Here is a 17,769-nt window from a genome sequence, read left to right as displayed (position 1 = left end):
AAAGGAACTTTAAAAGTAACTTGAGTTCACCCTCATGACGTAAGCAGAGTGCAGACCATGTTTCATCCTACGGCGTCAACTGTTGTCCCACTTAGATGCTCCAAGAATAGACCCGACTGCTGCAAATCGAATGACATTTCTGAACTGGCTCTGTTGTGGAAGCATGAATTGCGAAGCTGAAAATGTAGCCTTGTGTTTATGGCACCGCTTTCTCTACCTAACTAGCTGCTGCTTCTTACATCTTTGCTCTCAGGTGGCTTGCTGAAAGGAAAGGGAGAGGAGCCTCTGGTACATGAACTACTCTGGTTGTTCTGTCCTCTGTTTCTACATTGCATTGGCAGTTTGGATATCTTTCAGATTGTTTATCTTCCCTTATTTAGGAAGCTTTTTAGCCATGTGACTGTGAGTTTTATGACTATTGACAATATAGCACATAGCTAAACTTGGATCCTGTCATATGCTCCGGCAAAGTTTTCTAGTTGCCTTTTAGGTGGATATGGACATGGATGCAATAATGTATTGCTATAGTTTGGAGAACGTTCCCAGGTATCACGGATAGAAGAGCCTGCAACTTGGGTGCCTGTCCAAACCTGTCCTCCACATCCTGACGCAGCGATGCAGCACATTCTGTTTCATTACGCACTCCCAAAGCACGTGAGTCTTGACTCAGTTTTTGTTTGGTGTCTTGTAACAAGAAAGAAAGAAGCCTGTCGTGGGTGAGAGAGGCTGGTGTTGGCAGGGGGGGGGGGGGGGGGGTGACGCCAGGAGGTAGTTCTGTCCTCCCTACCTGAGGAAAGTCACACCAAGGACACCGGAGTCACACAGAACACACACGCCTGAGCAGGAGGGAGTTTAGACACCAACCAAGTCGAAGCGGATACCGATCCAGCATAAGGTACACGTGAGTCTGTTTGTTTTTGTCCTGTTCTATATTTGCGTTAGCTGCACTCCATGATTTAAATGCATGAGATAATACTAAAACAGGTTAGGCTGAAAAGAATAATGATTTAATGTGTTGCTTTCATTGTGTCAAGCCACGCACGGAGAGATAAAGCAACACAGTCAAGTCAAAGCAATGAAGCTCTGTTCAGTGTCTTTTATTTCTCTCAGAGCCTGATGTTCTTGCGCTGCTTGTCACCTTGTGTTTATATCGCCATGTCCACCTGAGGTCTGCGCACGCGCTCAGACGGCGCACGGCTATATCTGGTTGTTGAACTTTGTCCTACTTGGGAACGGTTCAGTCACACGCTGTGGAAAGAGAAACCCTAGACCTGCCACCCTGTCCATCACACCGAATGGTGAACCAACTTTATTGGGGGGGATTTTGGAAACTAAATACACTGACTGAGCTGAATTTGACCCGAGTGTAGAAATATTTTACACTGACGTCTGTGAATCCAGCGAAAGAAAGAGAAGCCCATTAAAAAAAAAATGTTCATCATAGTTACTGTCAGTTATCTAAACATGAACAATGGCCACAGGTTAAATATTAAAAAACAGCTTTTAGAAGGAAGTAAAACTGAAGCTGACGTAAAAGCATTGCATTATAACATTAAAATGAGTTATGAGCTGATGGATCTGAAAAAAAAAACCCACAATATTAAAAGTTTTTAATATTTAAAAGTCTGCGCCATGGAAGATGCCGGAGCAACAGTAAGCAGAGAAAACAAAGTCTATAACAGCTTACTGTTTAACATTACTAGTCAGTCCAGATTCTGACTTCAGCATCTCTTTGATTTCCATACAGTATTCCGAAATGGCTGAAGCACATCAGGCAGTAGGATTCCAGTTCACCGTCCGGCCAGATGGAGTGGACCTTACGCTGAGTCAAGAAGTCATCAAGAACATCTACCTGTCGGGAGTGACGGCATGGAGGAAGAGAGCCATTCTATTCAAGGTACAAAAGATGTAGCTTTTCATATCGGTGCAATAAATCAAGCTGAAAATCCCTTCCGTGCTGTTTGAGCAGAACTTAAATGAGGATGGTGAGTTTTGTGTTATTAAATCTTTTGCTTGTTATTCACAGAACGGTATCCTGGCTGGAGTCTACCCTGCCAGTCCATCCAGCTGGCTCATTGTGGTGATTGCCATGATCAGTTCCTTGTATATCCACATAGACCCCTCACTGGGCATGATCGCCACCATCCAGGATCACCTGCCACACAGGTCAGGAGCCTGCTTTATCCACTGTGGATCTTTATTCTCCATGTCTCACTAACAAAGGCCACGCTGTGCGTTTCCTGAGCAGAGACGGTGCGTCGGTGCAGACCCGAGCAGTGCTGAGTGCCATCGTGTTTGCCACCGGCTTGTGGCTGTTTCTCATCTACGTCTTGAGATACGCTCTGAAAGCTCTTCTCTCCTACCATGGATGGATTTTTGAATCCCATGGAAAGAGTAGCACGTCAACCAAAGTGTGGTTGGTAGGTTTGTCCTTTTGTCCTCTGTCTATTTTGAAGTGCACTGTGTGTCTCTGACTTGGGATCTATGTCTTCTTGGTGTCTGTCCCCCGACTCGGACCAGAGAGTTTGGTTTGTTATACACAGTGTTCCATTTGTTTCCTTCTAGAGCCTGGTAAAAGTGCTGTCTGGGCGCAGACCTCTGCTCTATAGTTTCCAGGCCTCTTTACCCCGGCTGCCTGTGCCCAGCGTGGACGATACAGTTAACAGGGTTTGTAATTACAATCGCGTGTTGGGATGAAGTTGATCAAACATTTTCATTTGGTACTAGACCTACTGGGGAACTGTTTGAGCTGTATGGACGTTAGTCACACTGTTACAAAAAGGTAATCATTTTCGAACCATTTGTTGAATCCAGTTTTAGACCACACTTAATTTAGCCACAGCGACACCTACTGACGTAACTGCCTTCCTGCACCATGTCAAGGACAGCGGTGTGGTTTCTTTGCACGGCTGGACGTCCAGGTTTCTCTTTGTCCATTTTAGCACTCATTTATTTTCCCCTTCAGTACCTTGAGTCAGTCCGTCCTCTGCTGGACAGTGAAGAGTACAACCAAATGGAGATTTTAGCCAATGACTTCCAAGATTCCATAGCTGCCATGCTCCAAAGATACCTCATCCTGAAATCCTGGTGGGAAACAAATTATGTGAGTAATGTTTACAAGTGATAGAATGTTCACTCACAAACTAAAGTTCAATGTACGGCAACGCAAACGCCATGTGAGTTCTTCTCTAGGTTAGTGACTGGTGGGAAGAGTATATATACCTGAGGGGAAGGAGTCCCATCATGGTGAACAGTAACTTCTACATAATGGTAAGGCAGGTCAGCTGGTTGTACTCGTCTTTTATAATTGTAGCAAGACAAAAAAAAAACAGTAAATGGTGTGTACAAAATAGAAAAGTAAACACTTCAATTACCGGTAGAAATTGAGTTCCAGCCCAAAAAATATTCAAACTAACTGTTGTCTGTCTGCTGCTTTGTCTGCTTCTCATCTGGTCAACGGGCTTTTGCGAAGGACCTCTTGTATGTGATCCCAACACACCGACAGGCTGCCCGAGCAGCCAATGTGGTGCATGCCATGCTGCAGTATAGACGCAAATTGGAACGTGGTGAACATGCACCGGTAATGCCATGACTCAAACCCCATGATATGCCATCTTAAGCCCCATTCACGTAGTTCTGAAATCCTAATCACGGTGCAGTCATTTTATACTCCCATCTTCTCACTAGTCAGAATGAAACTTTTTTTTTTTTTTAATTTTTCTTTCAATAACTAGCTTTGCGTTGTCTTCACCATCTTTCTTTCTCAGCTAAGAGCTTTGGGGACTGTCCCTATGTGCTCCACTCAGATGGAGAGGATGTTTAACACCACCCGTGTCCCTGGGGTTGAAACCGGTAAGCAACTGCTGAGGTCACAAAATTGCTTTAAAGTCCAACTCCACTCTCAACCCCACTGAGCAGAGAGCGGTTTTTGTCCTGGGTTGAATCTTGACATGATCGCTGAGGTATAGATGGAAGTACAGCTCTGTCTAAGTGATCAAATCAATGTGTTCCATTGGCTCTGCAGGTTATCCAGTCTGAGTAAGTAGGCTAGAGAGGTGCATGTGTCTCTTTGCATGGAAGGGCCCTACTTGCTGCTAATTGAGCATTCGTTTAATAACATTCACCATTTCATACATTCAGTTAACCTTTTCTTTTATTTCTTTCCTTGTCCACAGATATCGTGCAGCACCTTACTAATCGTAAGCACTTGGTTGTCTACCACAAGGGCTGTTTCTTTCAAGTGTGGCTGTACACCGGGGGGCGTCACCTCTTACCCAGTGAACTCGAGACGCAGTTTCAACAAATCCTCACCGATAAATCAGAACCCCAGCCTGGCGAACTCAAATTAGCTGCCCTGACCGCAGGAAACAGGTAAGCATCCACAAGCACGTACACAGAACACATGAAAAAGAAGTTTGCTGTGATGTCCCATCTTCAAGAGTACCATGGGCTCGGGCGCGGATTAAATACTTCTGCCAGGGGGTAAACAAAGCTTCCCTGGATGCCATCGAGTCAGCCGCCTTCTTCCTCACACTCGAAGAGGAGCCGCAGGGTTACGACTCGACGATGGAAGGTTCACTTGACGGATATGCCAAATCCCTTCTTCATGGAAAATGCTATGACAGGTAGAAAGGGGGGGGGGCACAGGAATGTCTCTACTGGTTGCAGCGCTGGTTACACTGGTATGCAATTCCCCCCCTTGTTCTTTACTGACAGGTGGTTTGACAAGTCATTCACCTTGATCTCTTATCCGAATGGAAAAATAGGTATAAATGCTGAACATTCTTGGGCTGATGCACCAATTGTGGGACATATGTGGGAGGTACGGAATGAGTGCTTGTATTTTATTTCAAAGCAATTGTTCAAAGTGTGTGCATATCTTCACCTCGCACTTTTCTCTCCGGTGCAGTACGTCCTCGCAACAGACTGCTTCCATCTGGGCTACACAGAGGAGGGACACTGCAAAGGGGACATGAACAAAGGCCTACCTCCCCCCACTCGACTCCAGTGGAAGATTCCAAAGGAGGTAGAGGCACACGTGCTGCTATTGACCTTTATGTCAGCACAGCTGTCCCTTCACCACAAAGGCAAACTTTCTTTTTTCCTCTGTCTTAGTGTCAAGAAACCATTGAGGCCTCGTACTTGTCAGCCAAGCAGATAGCTGATGATGTGGACTTCCATGGTTGTCTGTTTACTGATTTTGGGAAAGGGCTGATCAAGAAATGCAGGACCAGCCCTGATGCCTTTATTCAGATGGCTCTGCAGCTGGCGCAGTACAGGGTAGGCCTGGGTTGATCCATGATCCTGTGTCTAGAATGACATTACTGTATTGTAACATTCAGTATCACTAAATAACTTACAGGACCAGGGAGTGTTCTGTTTGACGTACGAGTCGTCAATGACGCGCATGTTCAGAGACGGTCGCACAGAGACGGTGCGCTCCTGCACATCTGAGGCTGTGGCATTCGTCTGCGCCATGGAAGACGCCGGAGCAACAGTAAGCAAGGAAAACAAACGCACAGAATCACTTCAAACGGATCATGAGAGCACAATGTAAAGCCAGACAGGCCCCTAAAGTCCGATTTTAGTGGTGGATTCAAAGGCAGGCCCAACATCGCTGAAGAGATTAAAACACTTTATTGGAGTTGTTTTTCTGTTTTTAGGAAAGTTGACTTTGGACACCCGTGGTGTGAGAGAGGTCACAATGATCCACTTTTGACTTTGTCGCAAAGCCCCAGAGTAAATGTGTCTTTGTGCGTCACTGCCCTGGACTCTGAACATCGTGATATTCTGGCAGTTTGAAACTACATTTGTTTGCCAACAGAAATGAGATTGTTTTGATACGACATTAACGTCCTTTGAATTTGCCTTGATGCCTTTCTCCTTTTCCCCCCAAACAGAATTCCCAGAGACTTGGTCTATTTAGGCAGGCAGCAGAAAAACACCAAAACATGTATCGTCTGGCCATGACTGGTTCTGGTATCGACCGTCACCTATTCTGTCTCTACATCATGTCCAAATACCTTGATGTTGACTCGCCGTTTCTTAAAAAGGTTTAAACTAAACTGGTTTCTAATTCAGTTTTTTTTTTTTCCTTCTTCCATTTCCCCTCACATTTGTTGCATTTGCTTCCAGGTGCTATCGGAGCCTTGGAAGCTGTCTACCAGCCAGACTCCACAACAGCAGCTCAACTTAGTCGACATCAACAAGTTTCCGAGATATGCGGGTGCCGGTGGTGGGTTTGGCCCGGTGAGTTAAGTTGACTTTTAGAGCTACGAGCTTCACCCAGATGTCCTCATTGGGAGCATTTGATTGACGTCTCTGGTTCTCTCCCAGGTGGCTGACGACGGTTATGGTGTATCTTATATCATCGTTGGAGAAAATTTCATCACATTCCACATCTCCAGCAAGTTCTCCAGCCCTGACACGGTAAGGGCTTAAAAAGCGACAATACAGTAAGATTCATACTATATTAGAAAGCCTCTCTCTCTCTCACACACACACCCATTATCTTGCTTTGTGACACGCAGGACTCGCACCGGTTCGGTCAGCACATCCGGAAGGCCATGCTTGATATCCAATCACTTTTCAAGACAGAAAATGAAAAGACAGTTGAACAAGAAAAACATGCTCAGCTGGAAAATGGGAAAAAGCATATATGAGAGGAATTGTGGCTGGTTTGCTGCATTTGGTTCCCATAAAACCTGCAGATATTACAACAATAGCACAGAAGTATACATCAAAATCATATTTATTTTAAAAGACATGTATTTTCGAAGGTGGCGACAGGGACAACTTTTTGTGGTTTCACATTTGTCAATACACAATGGATCTGTAATTCTGCCAATAAACAACCTGCAATTTCAAGATGCGAGTAGATCGTTTATAATTGCAACACAGACAGAAATAAAAAAAAAACAATCCTATTTGAATATTTATTAATTTATGAGGGGACAATACAAAAGGTTTCCGCTGACTCTCTCAAGGCATCAGTCGTAACAAACTAAAACTCGCTTTTAGAACTGTACAAAGTGAGGAGACAAACAAAAGCACAATCAAACAGTCAACTGTCTTGATGAGAGCAATATTTAAAGCACTCAAAAGTCAACAAATGTTGAACTTCCTTAGGTTCAAAATTGACAGCAGCTACCTGTCAATTGCACACATTTAACATGATAGAACACAACAGACACAAAAGGCAAAGTGTTTTTAAGTATGCTCTAATTCTTTACCATCCTATCATGGGGATACTGCAGGCTCGGTCCTCTTGGTGATGACATGTCTCCCGGCAAACTGCACGAGGCATTTGCTCATGTAGATACATACAACCCAGTCTTTTGTACATCATAATTTGTGTACAAATTTCAACACACTAGGATGATTTTGTCGTTTGTGTCTAAAATCACTTGCTCGCTTTCTGGTCTATGATGCAGAAGGAGGATTAAGAAGTTGCACCGGGAGTTGGGTTGACGTTTTGCGTGGCCACTTGTGGCGTCACCTCTATGATCCGCGGTTTGTCAATGATGCGAGCAGTGCGGTTTCCTTTCTCTACAATCCCAATGATCCAAGCTTGGTGGCCTTCGCCGTATTTTGGGGATTTGATCTCGGCACAGAAGCGGGCAGCCTGCTCCCGAGGCAGGCAAATAAGCAGGCCTCCTGCAAGGAGAAGGAGGTTTAGTTCGTCACGCAGGTCTCGAAAGATGTTCCCGTTCACATTATTAGACGGAACTTTTCTTTCTGGCTGTTAGCACCGTTACACAGACATCATTCTCTAAATCAATTAGACAAGTTGGTTTACAACACGAGGACAGTCAGTGAGTCAGAAATCTAAAAAGACGGAAAACAACAAGGCAAGTCCTCATTTAGAGTGTTATTATAGTGTCAAAGGTACTTAATCCAACGCAAGAAGGGATATTATTTGAACCATCAAACATGTGCATTTATGATGACATTTTAAAATGTCTTAATTGTGGCTTGTATTTTAGAATAAATGTTGCCCCAATTAGACGGTCATAAGTCCACCCATTTTCTTGTAGCCGAGACGAACTCAATCGTCTCGTCTGCAGCAGCTTTATCTGCCTTTTGCTGGAGCCTATCCCAGCTGACTCCGGGCAGCTGGGATAGGCTCCAGGCTTCCTAATGGGAATGGGAAGCAGAAAGGTACGCGTCGCTAAGCCAGTGGTCTGCAGCGGACTGAATAGTCGGCACATAAAATGGAATTCAGAACTCAGCGCTATGAACTAAACCCACAGTGGTATAGTCCTCGTTACGCTGGTCATGTTGCTTCACACTGTAAACACACACACACACACACACACTTACCTGATGTTTCCGGGCAGGTACCATGCATGAGTCCAAACATGTTCCCACAGGCCTTGGAAACTGCCGCCATTTTTGCAAGCACTGGAAGGTTGTGGATGACGAATGAGACTTCACTTCGCTGTTGCCGTGCCAACGTCTGAGCATGGCCGAGGATGCCGAAGCCTGTGATGTCCGTGGCTGCATGAGCATTGAATGTGTGCATGAGACCAGCCGCTACAAGTGAAGATAGACAGCCAATCAAAACACACCTGGTTGATCAGTTGGTTCATTATGAATGCCTTGAAGTTGATTAGTCAGAGACAAACTGCTACGAAAACTCAAAGAGACTCGTTGGAACCAAAAGAGTGTCAGAAACACTTGAGGCCGTTTCCCTGTAACTTGTCAGTGTTTTTTAAGGTAACTGGGTCTAAACACAAAATCATTCTACACCTTCTCTGACACGATAAGAGAATCACGACTGCAGATCAATAACTTGGACAACCAACCTGTCCTGTTGAGCCGAGCCATGTTCATCATGGCTTCGTGGTAGGCCAGCTCGACATCTTCCTGCGTTACCACCAGCTTGATCTTGTTCCACTTCTCAGGCTGAGCCATTTCAAGAAAATAAAAATCAAATAACATGAGTTGCTAATAGCCTGAAAAAACAAGAGTCAAGAAAGAATTGAGCAATTTGGTAGACTTACAATATCTAGCCACTGGTGCACTGCGACAGCCACCTGAGTTCCAAGTGGCTTGGTCAGCACCAGCACGTCTCCTGGCACCGCATTGTCTGGCCTGAGACACGACAGACAGAATAATCCGGACTTTCTTTTCGCATTGCTGCAAAATTCCACAAGAAATACGTCGTAGGAATTCATCCTCACATGATGAATTCATTGGGCTGGCAGACTGTCGTAGCGACGCCTCCCATCACCACCCAGGGGTTGAGCACCGTCTGTCCTCCCGTGACAGATGTGCCCGCCTCCTCCGACGCGTCCTTGAATCCCTGAATGACCAGTGGCATCACTTTGTCTCTCTCCTATAAAGACCCACACATGACCAAGTTACAGAACACATGCAAGTACTGAACAATTTGACTTTCTGTAACATTTACAGTTGCCATTTTGTTCATTCTTATACTCATCCTTTGCAGTTCTTTCCTCAAAATGACACGCAACTCTCACCTTCTCAGACATTTTGTTGCTGACTCCGAGGAGCATCAACATATTGTCGCACTCCGTCACTCCCATGGCGTACAGGTCACTAAGAACGTTGGCACAAGCAATTCGGCCCTACAAAACAGACATATTGAAAATAAACACACGAAGCGCCGGAGTCCAAATCAGGTCTCCCCACGACCCCGAAAATGGCGAGCGAGACTCTTATATTTGTCACAAGACCAAAGAGCGCCCCATACCATCATGTAGGGGTCATCCACGATGGGGTAGATGTAATCCGTCGTCTGGACCAGGGAAAGGCCTCCATGTCTGAGCGGGATCACACAGGTGTCCATTCCGATGCCTTCACAAACACACGGGCAGTTTAAGATGTCTACCATGTTTGCACTGTGCTGGTGCTTTAAATCAGAATCACTTAATCGAGGCTTTAAATCAGAATCACCTAATCGAGGCTTTAAATCAGAATCACCTAATCGAGGCTTTAAATCAGAATCACTTAATCGAGGCTTTAAATCAGAATCACCTAATCGAGGCTTTAAATCAGAATTACCTAATCGAGGCTTTAAATCAGAATTACCTAATCGAGGCTTTAAATCAGAATTACCTAATCGAGGCTTTAAATCAGAATTACCTAATCGAGGCTTTAAATCAGAATTACCTAATCGAGGCTTTAAATCAGAATTACCTAATCGAGGCTTTAAATCAGAATCACCTAATCGAGGCATTAAATCAGAATTTCCTAATCAAGGCTTTAAATCAGAATTACCTAATCGAGGCATGACTGCACCCAGGAACTGTTCATCCTCTTGATAATGGTTCTCCTGAAGAGTTTCCAGCAACTTCTGCAACACATCTTGAGGCACCTGCGAACAAAAGCCCTATATTTCATATGATTTTGTTTCCGTACACGCTTTATCAATTAAAAGATCTATCCGATGACAAGACGGCATCAAAGACAAAAACCTTGCAGCCGGTCCCCTTGAGCTCAGCGAAGCGCGTCAGCCTGAAGTTCTTGTCCAGCTCGTAGCTTTCTGGGTTGAAGGACTCCCTCACAGACATGTCTGAAGCAAGTCTGGGCCTTCACCACTGCAATCACAGAACAGTGAGAGGACAGAACACCAGTGAGAGGACAGAACAGCGAGAGGACGGGACATCAGTGAGAGGACAGAACATCAGTGAGAGGACAGGACATCAGTGAGAGGACAGAACATCAGTGAGAGGACGGGACATCAGTGAGAGGACGGAATAACAGTGAGAGGACAGAACAGCGAGAGGACGGGACATCAGTGAGAGGACAGAGCATCAGTGAGAGGACAGGACATCAGTGAGAGGACAGAACATCAGTGAGAGGACAGAGCATCAGTGAGAGGACAGAGCATCAGTGAGAGGACAGGACATCAGTGAGAGGACAGAGCATCAGTGAGAGGACAGAGCATCAGTGAGAGGACAGAGCATCAGTGAGAGGACAGGACATCAGTGAGAGGACAGAACATCAGTGAGAGGACAGAACATCAGTGAGAGGACAGAGCATCAGTGAGAGGACAGGACATCAGTGAGAGGACAGGACATCAGTGAGAGGACAGAACACCAGCGAGAGGACAGGACATCAGTGAGAGGACAGAACACCAGTGAGAGGACAGGACATCAGTGAGAGGACAGAACACCAGTGAGAGGACAGGACATCAGTGAGAGGACAGAACATCAGTGAGAGGACAGGACATCAATGAGAGGACGGAATAACAGTGAGAGGACAGAACATCAGTGAGAGGACAGAACACCAGTGAGAGGACGGGACATCAATGAGAGGACGGAATAACAGTGAGAGGACAGAACACCAGTGAGAGGACAGGACATCAGTGAGAGGACAGAACATCAGTGAGAGGACAGGACATCAATGAGAGGACGGAATAACAGTGAGAGGACAGAACATCAGTGAGAGGACAGAACACCAGTGAGAGGACGGGACATCAATGAGAGGACGGAATAACAGTGAGAGGACAGAACACCAGTGAGAGGACAGGACATCAGTGAGAGGACAGAACACCAGTGAGAGGACGGGACATCAATGAGAGGACGGAATAACAGTGAGAGGACAGAACACCAGTCAGTGATTATAAACACTGTTTGGGTGTCAAAGCAGAGTAAAAGAAACTTTAAACCATTTAATTCAACCAGCTCTTTCACCTGTTCTTCCTTTCCTGAAGTGAAATTGAATTGTGGAAGTTAATAACAGAGTTCCATGATATCAAAGGAACGCTCAGTGTGTGCGGCATGAAAACGAGCGCGAAGAACTTCAAATCAGGACATCTTCCAGCCCGAGCCCGAGCCCGAACCCGAACCCGAACCCGAACAGCTACTGGTCGCTGGAGCCCAAGCGGGCTCGGCTCAGGAAGCTAGCAGCTCCATTCAACCCCCGGGGCTAAGCTAACGCTAGCAGCGCTAACTTGAGGCACGCAAGTCTTTCATCTCAAACATTCAGAACTGCTGCGTGATCAGCTTCGGGTCGACCGTGCATATATATATCAGTTTATATATTTATGGGTTCTCTCTCTCTCTCTCTATAAATCAATGTGCCGTTGCGCGCTAGCTCGCACGCAAACACGGATCCATTTGCGGCAGCTCTCTGCAACAAAAGGGCCGCCTTTGTTTGCGTGCGCCAACGGCGACGCATCTGAAAGCGCGTCCTGTGCGCGGCGCAAGCTAAATGTAACATTGAAGCTGTTGATCGCGGCGTCGGCGATGCGCTTGTAAGTTGAAAAGTTGCGTGTAGCGCCAAAGAAAAATGTCGGCGGCGGAAAAAATTAACCCTTTCCTGTCCCACGCCATGCGCGGTGTGCAACATCAGAGTTCGTATCAACAAAGCAGCAGTAAGCGCATCACTTGTGCTAAGTTTATGATGATATGGTACAACGGGAGTGTTCACAACTGCCCTATGTACGACTTTAGGACCAAAGCGGAGTTATATTCTTTCAACATTTCCCCTTTAATTGCTCTGACCAGTTTATCCTTACCAGCTTCACTTTAGCGGTGGATCCCGACAGAAGAGCGGGGACAGCACCAGAATGCATTGCGGCTAGATTCGGGCGTCCACAGAAAAAGCCTGACTAAAAGGAAATATATAATAGATTTTTAAATTGAGACGTGGCGACAATAAAATAAACTATAATCAACAACCAAAAACTGATCGGTGTATATTCGTATTTGACCTTGTGCGTTTCTAATAAAATGATATTTGATTTAAAAATACAGAGCGGAAAGGCATGAGATCTCAAAGGGTCCTCTTCCTTCACATTGGCGAATTGAACATCCCCTTTAAAGATCTGCGAAGTCTGGCAACAAAATTTCTGCAATGGAGTGTACCTTTAATTTAATATACCTCGGTAGAAATGACAAATCCCTTAATAATCTGTTTGTAAAACTGTTGATACAATTATAACAAGATTTGTATGTATGATTATTTTTTCCTAAATGGCTTTTAGACCATAGAAAAGCCATTCCAGGCCATATATGTCTTATTGTTTCATAAGTAGATCCCACCAGTGTTTCAGGAGGAAATTTACCTACATGAAACCTACTCCTGTTTTCTTTTTTGTAATAATAATAATAATAAAAACATTGTCAGGAAATGCTTTTAAACTTTAAGAAATTAGGATTTATTATATTCACACAGTGAAAAGTAAAATATGTTCTAATTTCATCACAATATTAACTACAAAAGCACTGATATGGAGCATAGAGATTCGAATGAACAAAAACACCATCATTCATTTTTGTCCAGATGATGCCTATCAACTTATTTTTAATTACCAAAGTGGCCAAAATGTATCATTTTCTTTATGATGTAATGTTTGAGGGGGATGCTGCACTGCACATTACAACCATTTAAAAACTGGTCACATAAAAGGCACAATCCACAATAGACACTTTCCAAATAAAATGCAATCTGTGTTAAATGTATGAATTTTCTACCATTACAGTAATTTGTCTCATTTTTGACATGTAACTCATTGCAATGACGGGAACAAAGCAGTGTGATTTTGAAGCTCTAGCTTCTAATGTAAACAGTATGTTGCCTCTAAACACCTCCATTTTAAGGATTCTATAGTTTAATGGCTTTTGGCACAAATCCCATTTTCCAGTATGTGGCCAATGAAAATGCTCAAAAGAAGGAAAATGTAAATGTATGTAACAGGCAGATAGGTCCATAATAAAGTGTTGTTTTTTCCTTTTTGATATCCATAACAGCTAAAGCGGCAAAATGTATCACGAAGAAACAAAGACAATCAATATATCTGCGGTACTCTGCAGATCAGCCGGTTACATCTGTCACGTTCCCCTTCACACTCGCAGACTCATTATAGCCAGAGCCTAAACATAGGAGAAAAAAATAATTACAGGATTAGAATACCATTGTTGAAATGCCCCCCCCCCCCCCCAAAAAAAAAGAAGTCAACTGACATATTTGGTAAAGTAAAAAAAAAAAAAAAGAATCTCAGTCTTTGTAAAAAAAAAAAAATTGACTGCAGAAAAATAAATGCCATTGAAATGGGGAGGTTTGCAAATATGAGAGGGTAGGGAGGGGGCGGGGGTTACAGTGCATGCTGTGAAGAAAATTAGCTGACATTTTCGGAAAGCTCTGTGAAAATGTCAAATGTCACCGCAACAGCGTGACATATGAGCCAATGAGAATCAGTAGTTGTGTGTGTCAGTGTGTGTGTGTGGTGAGCGAGAGAGAGAGAGAGAGAGAGCGGTGGGGCTGATGGAGAGACGCTGGGAGACGTAGCTCTGATGTGGGAGTAGAAGTGCAGCCGAATAATTGTATGCAGATTAAGTATGAGTCTCGTACTTGTGGAAGGTCCTTTTAAAACTTCCTCAACTTCTGCAGCATCTGAGGACCCAAACAAACAAACAAACAACACAAAGTTTAACAAAGAAAGTCACTCCTATCACTGTTTAACTGTCTAACTAACTGTAAACCTATTGATTAACACTAAATGATCTCTTTAAAACTATACTAACAAAACCTTTTCCATAATATAAAAGGTGAGTGGTTCATTTAGGACACATTAAAATGTAGTTCTTAATCTACGTTTCGGCAGGGTGTTTGTTCGTACCTCGTTTCAGCCTTCTCCTGGCAAGTTTGATCTGATCTTGAAGGATCTGAACCCAGTCTCGTGGCCCAGGCAGTTTCTCTATTCTATGTTCAGTGCAGTATTTCTCTGTAAACACTTGAGATATTAAAAAAAAAATGACATTATTTCCTCAGCATTGATGTATTGTACCCTTGAACTAACAGAACCGTAACGTAAAAAGTATTTTGCACACCTTTAATGGCACCCACAATGTTCTGGTCCAAGCCCTTACGGTTATCATTTAGGCCTCTTTTCCTTTTACCATTTGGCAATGAGTTAGCCAAGGTAGCATCATCAAAGAAGGCACACACCTAAACATATAGTAGCGCCATGTTAAAACATTGCTGAGCCTCGAGCCAGTAAACGATTAGCTGCTTGCATTCTGATGAATGCACATAACCAGAGACGTCACAGGAATGCAAACTGACCCACGACGAATCGGGGCATAAAACATATTTATACAAACCAGTTTTCTGAACAGCAGGCTGCCAGACCGTGTGTAGTTGACCAGAATGGAGTCGAGCTGAGCCCTCGAGATAAACACATCATAATTCTCTGCAAGACGCACCTCAGACTGATGAAATCAAAAACATGGTATATTAGTTAGGCTGACGATGCAGAATTTAAAATCTCATACGTTCTAAAATGGGTTCGGAGGACATAAATGTCCTGATTTGTAACACCACTGAACGACTTTTAATATATGCACATCTAAACTGGAAATGGGAGATGCAAGAGAGAGATTGGTCATAATCTATAACAACATATATAGAATTTATGATATAATTTTTATCTGTAGGCCAGTATTCCCATTCATAACGATGTTCCTTTGGGCGCGAACACGAAACTGCATCAAATCAATGAAGTGCACTTGCAACTTAAGCACAGAGAGCAGCAAATTACCGGCAACGACTGCGGGTCCGTCCGTTGGCTCCGATGAGGACTGTGTGTGTTGCTCACAGTTACTGGATTATTCTGAGGTGGCAGAGCTGACGCCCAGGAGACAGGACTACTGCCGGGTGGAGATGACTTTTCCTCACATTTGCTCTTCCTTCCAGATGGTGCAGGCGATTCCTCCTGCGGGTTAAGAGTAGCTCTTCTACTGCACACCGGTAGGGGGGCCACTTTAGAGACTGGCCACCTCCTGCAGGGCCTGCAACGCGGAGCGGGACCTGGACCAAAGCGAGGTTGGCATGGTGATACCGCCTGCTCCTGCTTTTCCAAGAATGCTAGAAATAGAAAACAGCAAATGATGTTTTCTTTCTCCGTCTCCTTGTCTCCAAGTGTGAGAGTGTTTGTTTTCCTCCACTACCTTTTTTAGACTGCATCAGTCTCCTCATGGCACGGACTTCCTGCAAAATAGCCTGCATCGTTCCCTTGCAGTTGCACATGCAGCACGGGGGTTCTGGCGCAGCAGCAGGGACTGCAGGTGCTATAAAGTTAGCATGCTGGTTAGTGTTGTCTACTCAAACAGGCATACACAGTGTATGTCTCTGACATGAACGTGTATATTTCTGAATGGACAGATAAACAAACCAGCACCTTGAGCACAAATACTTCTGTTTGTGTTTGTCTAGAGTTTCCGATAAGCTTTGGTACCCTACCGTTGGGTTCATTCGCTTTCACCAGATCCTTGGTACCGCTGAGGATTCTCATGACTCTGGAGGGGCTGCAGTCTGGACCATTGAGGATGGGAGTGGATATGGATGCCTGAGAAGGCCTTAGATTCCCTGCAGAGTTCCAGCTGCTGCTCTGATGGTCGTCCGGAGATGGAGGCTGACGTAACCCAGTCAGGTTCCGAGGCTGGGGCTCCTTCGTTAGCCTGCCCTGCTCTGTTCCCATGCGCTGATATCTGCCAGTCTTATCATTCAGGAGTCTCATCATTCCTGTGATTTGCCTCTTGATCTCCAAACCCTTGTCCCCCACCCAAACTACAACGATAGAGAAGGGTGTGAGTTCAAATACTGAGATCTGCCATGACGTATCATTGAAATGAATCTTTACAAAGGCACGTACCATCAGACGCAGCTGCATCCTCAGGATCTCTGCTGGCATCTTTGCAGCTGGAATTTGTGACATACGACACGTCAGAATCTGGAAGATATCAGCAAGGAGCGTATTAAAATGATTCCGGTTTCACGTTTATATCACTGCTGCAGTCTCGTGTGTTATCATGTCAACACACACACACACACACACACACACACACGCATGCATAACCACCACCTGTAGGTGGTATGAACTCGTGTAAGACGTGGCCTTGTCTGAGCATACAGCTTCAGTAAAAAGTCACAATAGAAAAATGTATGAATGCATTTCATGTTTTCATGTTTTCATATTTTGGACGAGTCGTTTCCAGAATCCAGTCTTGAATCCACATCGAGACCGACATCCAGGAGGAATTTGTACAAGTGAGACTTAGATAAATAGCGAGAGAGTCTCCGGGCACAGTCGCGGCCATGTCTGTGCCGTCACGCAGCGCCAGACAGACGCGCAGACGGAGACGCGCGTCTTGCAGCTATTCAGCAGCCTACCTTCATCCGCGATCAGTTTAAAGCTCTGTGACTTCCTCCTCCTCCTCCTTTCCCCAAACTCCATCTTCGGGTGGAATGTAGTCTGTAAGAAGTCGTGCAGTGTCGAATCGCTCCTCACGAGAGCAGCGACTGGGACGCGCTCAGAGGAATCAGCGCGTCTGCCTGATTCATCCTTTCATTTCTCCCCCGGACGCACGACTGATCCTGTCGTCGGGAGATTTTCACCGTGTTTAGAGAAAACTGTCTTGACATTCTGTTCACGTTTCCAGCGTGATGCCGACTCCTCCATCTCGTCATGGAAATATATTAACGACTTTAATATTTTAAAAAATCGTTCTTTGCGCCACCTGATGGTTTGTTCTTATCAAAAGGGTCGCGTCAGACATTTGCCGAGCCTGGGATTTGAACCAAAGCAGAACAGACGAGACAGCAACTTTTTTAGGCGCCTTAAGTTGATGTAGTGCAGCAAAGGATGATTTATCGCTCCCTCAAGACTTCAGTAAAAATATATGAATTCTTAACCACTGGTGGAAAATAAGAAGTATTTTTTTCCACTTATGATACGTATATGTATGTTTTATATTCTTCCTGATCATTTTCTTTCTTTCTTTCTGCATGAGGGAT

The 17,769-nt window shown here is 44.6% G+C and overlaps 3 protein-coding genes across 4 annotated transcripts; 1 reads left to right on the top strand and 2 right to left on the bottom strand.

Annotated features, from left to right (window-relative positions):
• Positions 1 to 750: 750 nt before the first annotated feature.
• On the top strand, positions 751 to 6,867 carry cpt1b (carnitine palmitoyltransferase 1B (muscle)). 2 transcript variants are annotated; one of them, XM_068739303.1, is made up of 19 exons: positions 751 to 895; positions 1,748 to 1,897; positions 2,027 to 2,166; positions 2,249 to 2,420; positions 2,566 to 2,667; positions 2,966 to 3,103; positions 3,193 to 3,270; positions 3,473 to 3,580; positions 3,768 to 3,852; positions 4,176 to 4,371; positions 4,440 to 4,625; positions 4,717 to 4,822; positions 4,910 to 5,026; positions 5,116 to 5,280; positions 5,363 to 5,497; positions 5,901 to 6,053; positions 6,136 to 6,249; positions 6,337 to 6,429; positions 6,531 to 6,867. In XM_068739303.1, exons 2-19 carry the CDS (start codon positions 1,757 to 1,759, stop codon positions 6,660 to 6,662), a joined length of 2,361 nt encoding a protein of 786 aa, XP_068595404.1. In that variant the 5' UTR covers positions 751 to 895; positions 1,748 to 1,756; the 3' UTR covers positions 6,663 to 6,867. The 2 variants fall into 2 exon arrangements, with proteins under 2 accessions (XP_068595404.1, XP_068595402.1); XM_068739301.1 differs by having other exon boundaries at positions 2,246 to 2,420.
• A 124-nt stretch (positions 6,868 to 6,991) lies between these two features.
• Positions 6,992 to 10,569, bottom strand: sephs1 (selenophosphate synthetase 1). The gene is made up of 9 exons (XM_068739304.1): positions 10,443 to 10,569; positions 10,246 to 10,342; positions 9,719 to 9,822; positions 9,486 to 9,593; positions 9,186 to 9,340; positions 9,006 to 9,096; positions 8,808 to 8,907; positions 8,323 to 8,535; positions 6,992 to 7,656 (listed from the first exon to the last, which is right to left on the bottom strand). Exons 1-9 carry the CDS (start codon positions 10,536 to 10,538, stop codon positions 7,442 to 7,444), a joined length of 1,179 nt encoding a protein of 392 aa, XP_068595405.1. The 5' UTR covers positions 10,539 to 10,569; the 3' UTR covers positions 6,992 to 7,441.
• A 3,248-nt stretch (positions 10,570 to 13,817) lies between these two features.
• On the bottom strand, positions 13,818 to 17,209 carry bend7 (BEN domain containing 7). The gene is made up of 10 exons (XM_068739887.1): positions 17,146 to 17,209; positions 16,628 to 16,705; positions 16,216 to 16,542; positions 15,924 to 16,043; positions 15,515 to 15,840; positions 15,078 to 15,185; positions 14,805 to 14,922; positions 14,594 to 14,707; positions 14,237 to 14,367; positions 13,818 to 13,847 (listed from the first exon to the last, which is right to left on the bottom strand). The coding sequence occupies exons 1-10, from the start codon at positions 17,207 to 17,209 to the stop codon at positions 13,818 to 13,820; spliced, it is 1,416 nt and encodes a 471-aa protein (XP_068595988.1).
• Positions 17,210 to 17,769: the final 560 nt, after the last annotated feature.

The sequence above is a fragment of the Brachionichthys hirsutus genome, chromosome 5 (assembly GCF_040956055.1).
Source record: "Brachionichthys hirsutus isolate HB-005 chromosome 5, CSIRO-AGI_Bhir_v1, whole genome shotgun sequence".
Classification (NCBI taxonomy): Eukaryota; Metazoa; Chordata; class Actinopteri; order Lophiiformes; family Brachionichthyidae; genus Brachionichthys; species Brachionichthys hirsutus.
This window is presented reverse-complemented; position numbering and strand designations above follow the sequence as displayed.